We start from the raw sequence: 8,498 nt of genomic DNA, 5'->3' as shown, positions 1-8,498 counted from the left end.
GTTATCATATGCCCCCTTGTCATCGGCAAATATGAATTTTTTTTTTGCCAAATTTCATATTCTCATATGGCTCATATTTTTTTCTCGAAAGACACATTGTCAGTAAAGTCTTCATGTGGCCCTCTATCTCCGTCCTTAAGTAATTGCTCATATTTAGACACTCTCGTTGCCAATTGGAATAAATTGGCAAAATTTTGGCCTTCAAATTTTTCTCTAAAATTGAAGCTCAATCCATTGAAAGCCAAATTTGTAAATTCTTTCTCTAGGAGTGAAGTAAGACATCTATTTCTAGCTCTCTTGAATCTAGAAATGAAATGCTAGAATGATTCATAATTATACTGCTTAATATCAGCCAAATCAACAATAGACACATTGGGAACTAACCTGTAGAATTGGCTATGGAATTTTGTCTCCATTTGCTCTCATGAATGTATAGAATTAGCCGGTAAAAATGTATACCACGTGAAGGTTGTCTTAGATAATGACAAGGGAAATAGCCTTAACTTCCAACAATCAGCATGAGATGCATCACCGCATTGTGCATCGAACCGACTAACATGTTCCACTGTCGATTGATCATCTTCGCCAGAAAAAAGGTTGAAATCAGGAATTTCAAAACCTCTTGGATATGGTACCGCGTCCATCCACTCTGGATATGGTTTTCTGTATACGGCTCTCGTATTTACCGGATCATATTCCATGCATTGCATCGCTTGGTCTAGTATTACTTGGACATGTTGGGGATCTTGATCGGGGATCACTTGAGCAGGATTATCAGGACTCGCCTGCACTTGAATTGAACGACTTGATGTTCCAAGCTCGTGCATAAGCTCATGGAAGGTGTTGACAATTATGGGCTTGATCACGTCGATGACGCATTTCATCATGCGGTTAATCGTTTCGTTCTGGTGTTTGTCGAGAATCCTCCTCAAAGTAGTTAACATCACAGGATTTGGCTCTAATTGCATTCTCTGCTCATCAGTGAGTTGTCTCGAGATGTCGACATCTCCACATTGCTCTTGTTCTGCTGCCGGTTGTGTAGTCGATGACTCAGAACATCCCACTTTGTCATTTCCACGTTGCGGTGATGAGTTGTTACCTCCAACATTATCAGGATCAAGTTGTCTCCTTGTTCTTACCATCGTATCTCCTCAAATCAATCACAATGATCCCACCGAGCGTGCCAAAATTATGTTTCGCCAGAAATGCTCCCGTGACGAAATATAATTCACTGAACGTAGTTCTTCGGTTCTTAATGAGAGGAGACGGGTTTCGTGGCGACTCCGGAGAGGAAATATCCAGGAAGACAAGGAAAAACTATGAACTTTTACTTCAAACTTCGAGCTGGACTGTACTTACAAACCGTGCCGAAATTTAATCAATGATAAAGCTTGAAAATACAGCCACACACGTATACAAAGATGTAACGCCGGAATTTAATCGACGACGCGAATCGAAAAACTATAGCTAAGGAAAGATAAAGTGCGGTACATGAAAGTAAAAATAATTAAAAGATAACATATTGTTTGATTTTGGTGGTGGGCTCTCCAGTAGATGGCCAGTGATATTTATAATGATTATGTAGTAACTGCTCTTTAGTGGTTTTCGACGGTTGTGCCCATGTTCTTCCATTTCGAAAATCTTGCCTTCATGTCCATGTGATGCCATGATCCTGCTTTCAAGATAACTGTCCCACGTTCTTGTCTACAAGTGATAACTGCCTCATGATCATGCTTCCAAGTAACTGTTTCCTCAAAATATACATGTATGCTCCTTAGTGATTTCCAACGGTTACGTTGAGTCGACTACCTTGACGGTTTATTCGGCTCCACTACGTTGGCAGTTGCTTCGACCCACTATGTTGACGATTACTTCTTCGATAGTTGTATCCGAGGTTATCGACTACACTTTTTGTTGATTCCTTCAAGTTGGCACTTCTTCACTGAAGTGTATTAATTTTCGCATTCTGGCCAGTCACGACCGTCGACTTCCTTTAACCTCGATAGCTTATACAGTGATTTTATGAGAAAACTCAAAACATAAAAGTTGTAGATCCAGGAGTCTTCGTTCTTTTGGCATTGGAATCAGGTCAATCCGATCTGTCTCGAAGAAGTTATGACCATTTTCCCGAACTAGCGCAGAACTGAAATTTCATCGACGCCCCCGACGAGACGAAGTCACGACCGTCGACTTCCTTTAACCTCGATAGCTTCTACAGTGATTTTATGAGAAAACTCAAAACATAAAAGTTATAGATTCAGGAGTCTTCGTTCTTTTGGCTTTGAAATCAGGTCAATCCGATCTGTCTCGAAAAAGTTATGACCATTTTCCCGAGCTAGCGCAGAACTGAAATTTCTTTGATGAAGTCGTGACCAGTCTTGTCAATAATACCCAAAAATTGGTCATTTTTTGGTGTAAACATATACACATGAACCATGTGTGCTTATGTTGGCAGCTTAATGATATTTGCTTCCACGTTACCTCAAGTCTCCGCCCTGTGTGCCTTGATGATTTTTGGCACAAATGAACCATGTCGACAAGTTGGCCATTTTTTGGTGTAAACATATACACATGACACATGTCTCTGATAGAGACATGTGTCCCTTATGTTGGCAACTTGATGATATTTGCTTCCACGTTACCTCAAGTCTCCGCCATGTGTCCCTTGATGATCTTTGGCACAAATGAACCATGTCGACAAGTTGGCCATTTTTTGGTGTAAACATATACACATGACACATGTCTTTGACATGTGTCCCTTATGTTGGCAACTTGATGATATTTGCTTCCACATTACCTCAAGTCTCCGTCATGTGTCCCTTGATGATCTTTGGCACAAATGAACCATGTCGACAAGTTGATCATTTTTTGGTGTAAACATATACACATGACACATGTCTCTGACATATGTCCTTTATGTTGGCAACTTGATGATATTTGCTTCCACGTTACCTCAAGTCTCCGCCATGTGTCCCTTGATGATCTTTGACACAAATGAACCGTGTCGACAAGTTGGCACAAATGAACCATGTCGACAAGTTGGCCATTTTTTGGTGTAAACATATACACATGACACATGTCTCTGACATGTGTCCCTTATGTTGGCAACTTGATGATATTTGCTTCCATGTTACCTCAAGTCTTCGCCATGTGTCCCTTGATGATCTTTGGCACAAATGAACCATGTCGACAAGTTGGCCATTTTTTGGTGTAAACAGTAGCTTTCTCATTTTTCCATGTTTTTTTCAATTTGTATAAGTTTGTTATGTAATCTTGAATGTCCAAATTATCTCTTGGAGAATCTTCAAGAGCATTAAAGAAGCCATTAGAATTAATAAACACAATCAGCGGGAGATCTGATTGCCCATAAAATCAGATATTTTTTGTAATAATGAGGTTTCCCGATAATGTTAGCTACTTGGGTGAATTGTCTGATCCTCACTCAAAGTGAGTGAAATAGGTAATAACTGATTTGATTTAGATCCAGATCTTATTTCCAAATTTCCAAGTCTAGGTGTCAATTATTTTGACCAACGAATCAAGTCAAAGGAAAATCTGGATCTTCTTATCCCAGGACTACTTAGACATATATACGTGAACATTTAGTATGAATAAAGGTCAAACCCCTTCTAGATTACAAAATTGTTGGAGACGGTTCGGGCTCCCCGATTTTGTTCTTGGAATTTTGCACGTACCACCGTCTTTCACTCGCCCACTATCAATCTTTCAACCGCCATCAAACGAGCCTCTCTTCTTTGTCCACACGTACGTGTGCTGTTGGATGTAGATGAAGCAGAAGAAATTATGTATTTGGGGAAGAAGAATACGTAACACTATTAGTTTTAATCAGAAAAATAATAAATCCGAGAAAGCGATAACAAAATAAAAAGGAGATGAGATACGCTAACCGAATCTCCTTAAAGCGATTAGTCCCTGCTAACGGTGCTAAGCAGATTCACGAACTATGCCTCTAAATATACAACACCTCTAACCCGTTTAAATTAGTACTATGCAAACAAGACTCTGTCAAACACTTCTTGAAACCGGCATAAGAGGAGATGAAGGTGTTTTTTGGTAATTCTTGGAATGAAGAATTTCAGCTCTATTTATAGAGTTTTAGAATTCATGTACAAAAACAATACATGAACTAAAAATTAAATAGATACAAAAATCCAGAAGATACGTGAATTAAATAGAAACAAGAATCCAAAAAATACATGAACTCGAGATATACGTTAATTAAGTAGATACACGAATATATGAACTCGAGAGATACATGAATTCAGCAGATTCATGAATCCAAGATATATATGAATTAAAGATACGTGTCTCGTGTTTTTTTCCCACGTTTGTTGATCCATTAATGCACCATAAATACAATATGTGCTTCTCATTAGGGTTTCCTCCTATAAAACCAGTCCTTCCTTCACATAAACACACAAAATACACTGGAAAATCACCAACCAAGTCCTCTCGCCGCACACAGCCTTCAATGGATTCACCGAGCCAGAAACTTATGACATTGCTTACACTTGTCGTCATCTTCTCCGCCTCTTCGGCCAGTGCAGAATCCAAACTGGTACACAAGGTTTGCAGTAAAACTGACAATTACCCGCGCTGCATCGCTGCTCTGCATCTCGACCCACGAGCTGCAAAAGCAACTACGCTTCGTTCTCTCGGCATAATCGCTTTGCAAATAGCGTCAAAGAACACTGCCGGCAGTCGGAAGGCTGTGGACCGAATGCTAGCAGACCCGCAGACGAGTTCCTCATGGAAGCCGGTGCTCAAGACTTGTAAGGCTAACATCGACAATGCGGCCAGGCAGTTCTCAACAGCAAGTCGTGATCTCGTAGAAGACGCAATGTCTGCAAATTATGATGTTATGATGGCCTGGGACGAAATCGACGCCTGCTTGAAGTTCATGAGAAGTAGCAAGCAGAATATTCCACCATTAGTCACCATATGCACTCGTGCCAATTTTTTCGTTTCCATCGGCCTTGTCGTTACCGACTAAAAGCCTTAACGAGTGTGGATTGAATTTCTGTAATAATGTGCAGCACACATGAGGAGCGTTAACGAGGTAGGATTATATTTCTATAGTAATGATTTCCTTGTTGAATGCTTTTGCAGTATATGCAGTTGCTACAAGAAATGTTTCTATTCAGCAACATTACTGTCGCGGTCCAACCAATTAGAAAATAGAACAAAAGCAGCCATTTTTGCAGCTTCTCTCTAATTTGGCAAGGAAAGATTACTCGTTTGATGCAATGATTCTAACTCTTTTCCAAAGAAATCTAAAATCCCAGTATGATCATATCCTAGCAAAGAATAGTATCGATTGTGATTCTTTTATTTTTCTTATTTTTATAGAACAACGATTCATTGCCACTTCTCCTTTGGCAAAAATCATTTTGTTCCAAGTTTTTGCTAGATTTTGTCACGTTATGTACCAATTTGGGATTTTTTGTAATCTAAAAATTAGATTTTGGACGTGAGTGTATCAGTATGATCATATCCTAGCAAACAATAGTATCAATTACGATTCTTTTATTTTTTATATTTTTGTAAAACAACGATTCATTGCCTAAAGAATGACCGAAAATAGGTATTGCAGAGTGTTGGTTTTCTACGGAACATGCATAGTTAAAAAATATAAACGCGGCGGAAAGATATAACCACACATGTATCTCCAGAGGCGTTGTTCGTGCGTTTCAGTCAAAAATCGGAAAACCATAGGGGGTTAAACGGATTACCTTTCGTAGCGTGCTCGAAACGATTTCGGTTCGGATGTTCTTCAGTTCGAACCCCACAAGCGTCGGACCTCTAATTCAGACACACCACCAATTGCACGACGAACGGAAGGAAAAACTTGCAGGTAATCACCAATATAATTATGCTAGCAATCTTGTGGCGATAATTCTCCGCACTCTCAATATTTCAGTCACAGCGTCGGAAGAGAGAAAGCGTATTTTCTTAACTCTCACGAACACATGATAATTGCATACGCATTTTCTTCATCATCTTGCAACTGTTGCTGATCGCGCCTTAGGCGCAATCAGCAACAGTTGCTGATCGCATGTGTGCACGTTGCACGCGATCAGCAAGGGTTGCTGATCGCATGTGTGCACGTTGCACACGGTCAGCAACCGTTTGCTGACCGTGTGCCATGCACATTACACACGATCAACAACGGTTACTGATCGTGTGTGTCATGCACACGGTCAGCAACCGTTTGCTGACCGTGTGCCATGCACATGGTCAGCGCTTGCTGGCCACGTGCATGCGACAAAATTTTTTTTTATATATAAATAAATATAAACATGTATATACAATTATAGAAGTGCATGATCAGCATATGTGTATTTTGTGAGCATCATATGCACACACGCCCATGACAAAAATTGAATTAAATTAAATCCCATTTAATTTAATTTCAGTCCGACTCAATTCGATTGCAAACATATTTGCAATATCGTCTCTTCCGTACAACGACATCCAAAATTGGTTATGGTGTGTGACATCCCTAGATTTATCACTGAGCTGGTAGTAAGACTTGCACTAACACATTAGTACTTCCAAGAGAATTGATTGTCCCAATCAATCTCTAGGTCCTACAAGGCATGATTGACATCTAGCAATATGTTATAGCTACCCAGATAGTGTGAATGCTTTAAGAACATAATGAACCTGTCAGCTTTGACTACAGTGTAATTCAATCCCTCTGCCTTACTATGTCCCGATCGAACAAAGACCATGGAATATTTGTCATGCCACCAATTCGATCATATGCACAAACCTAATTGACATGCATTTTATATGAGACATGAACAGTTCATTTTCGATTACAACCCCGACCGAGGATTTTAATGCAGTGTCAAGATTAGATTGCATAGGTAATCATTATTGTACCTTGCGTATAACAAGGAGACAGATTTCATTTTGCGCACACGTACAACTTCGTATGTGAATGAACTATGGCCATCAAGTACAGAGACGGATCAACGAACCCGCAATATGTGCACCTGTGAACCATAGCCATCTAACACACAAGTCAACACTGTGCCTCGGGTCTAAGGATTATTTACACAAGACCAGAGCATGAACGATTAGGCATTGACCACGCTAAAAGCTTCCATGTTACTAATCGTTAAATGCGTGTCACGTTCAGTGAACTTGTCTAGTACAAACACCTGTGTTCTAACTTGGGCATCATAATACCCAATGACCCATGACTCGTCATTCCCTTAAATATCCAATACTTAACGATGAAGCTAAGAACACACTGATCTCAACAAGATTATTGATATCCATTCAATGATCCATCGACCGGGAACAATTTAAAGATTCAGTCTAACTGTGAACCTGTCACACATATTCTTAACATCTCAAGAATAAGTCCAGTCACAACTGATCTTCTGGAATTATTCATATATTTAAATAATTGGACAAATGAATGAATACGTCATTGCCATTAAATAAATAATGAAATTTAAATCCCTAACATGTAACTATTACATGATAACTTTAGGGCATACATCTAACACAGGCGCTGCTCCTTAGGCAAAAATCATTTTGCCCCAAGATTTTGGTAGATTTTGTCCCTTTACTAATTTGGGATTTTTTGTAACATAAAAATTATTTTTGGGTAAAAATGACATGGGGGTGTATCATATTGAGAATTTAATTGATACGAAAATTAATTTGGGATAAAGAAAGTACAGATGTATCGGTTTGGGATTTTTGCAGTATTAAGCGATAAAGCGGCATCACATGCAATTCGGGATGTGAAAATGGCTCACAAACTCAAATTTTGACCCAAATTTATTGAAGTTAAGGCCTGCTGAGATTTGTAATAAATATCAAAATGGGCTCCAAAATGAAAAGCCCTAAAATTGGGTTTCAATGGGCATGTTATGAACCCACTTAATCAAAATAGAAAAGTTAAGATAACTGTTCTCACTCCCTCTTCGAACTTCTCTACTCTCTTCTCTCTGCCCCTCTCTTTGATTCCACCGATGGTGACTAGCCAATCCCCGTCCTCGGTGAGCTTTCTCCCTTTCTCTTTGATCCCAACTGGTCGGCGTCGCCTCCGCCCCAACCGCCTATTTCCACCGTCGCTGCCAAGTATCTACAGTGGCCCTCTGAAGAGTCAAACTCATCTGTCGCCAACATCGCTGGCCATCCTGCTTTCTAGTAGATATGGCTTTATGCCCGTTTACGCTTTGCAGAGTCTTTAGATGGAGGCAATTGTGCATAGCTTGCAAAGCAAGAAGATATTGGTGATTTTCTTGTTGGCAGTGCTTGCTTGAAGGTACACTCTACTAAATCATTTCTCACAAAGCTTGAAAATCACATGTTTTTTATCAAAAAAGGAAAAAGCTTACGCTTGTCACAAGCCTGCTCATTTGTGTATGAGTTGACATGTGATGCGGGGTCCTGAGTTTGCTACAATTGTCAACTCTGTAACATCCCAAAAAATCGCTGCTTGATGAATATTA

At 39.7% G+C, this 8,498-nt stretch overlaps 1 protein-coding gene across 1 annotated transcript; it reads left to right on the top strand.

Moving 5' to 3' along the window:
* Positions 1-4,456: 4,456 nt before the first annotated feature.
* On the top strand, positions 4,457-5,079 carry LOC115678605 (uncharacterized). Its single transcript, XM_030601984.2, has one exon. The coding sequence runs from the start codon at positions 4,493-4,495 to the stop codon at positions 5,012-5,014; it is 522 nt and encodes a 173-aa protein (XP_030457844.1). The 5' UTR covers positions 4,457-4,492; the 3' UTR covers positions 5,015-5,079.
* Positions 5,080-8,498: the final 3,419 nt, after the last annotated feature.

This window comes from Syzygium oleosum, unplaced genomic scaffold (genome assembly GCF_021117445.2).
Source record: "Syzygium oleosum isolate NSW1041296 unplaced genomic scaffold, Sole_v2.1 Sole_v2.10, whole genome shotgun sequence".
In the NCBI taxonomy this organism is placed as follows: Eukaryota; Viridiplantae; Streptophyta; class Magnoliopsida; order Myrtales; family Myrtaceae; genus Syzygium; species Syzygium oleosum.
This window is presented reverse-complemented; position numbering and strand designations above follow the sequence as displayed.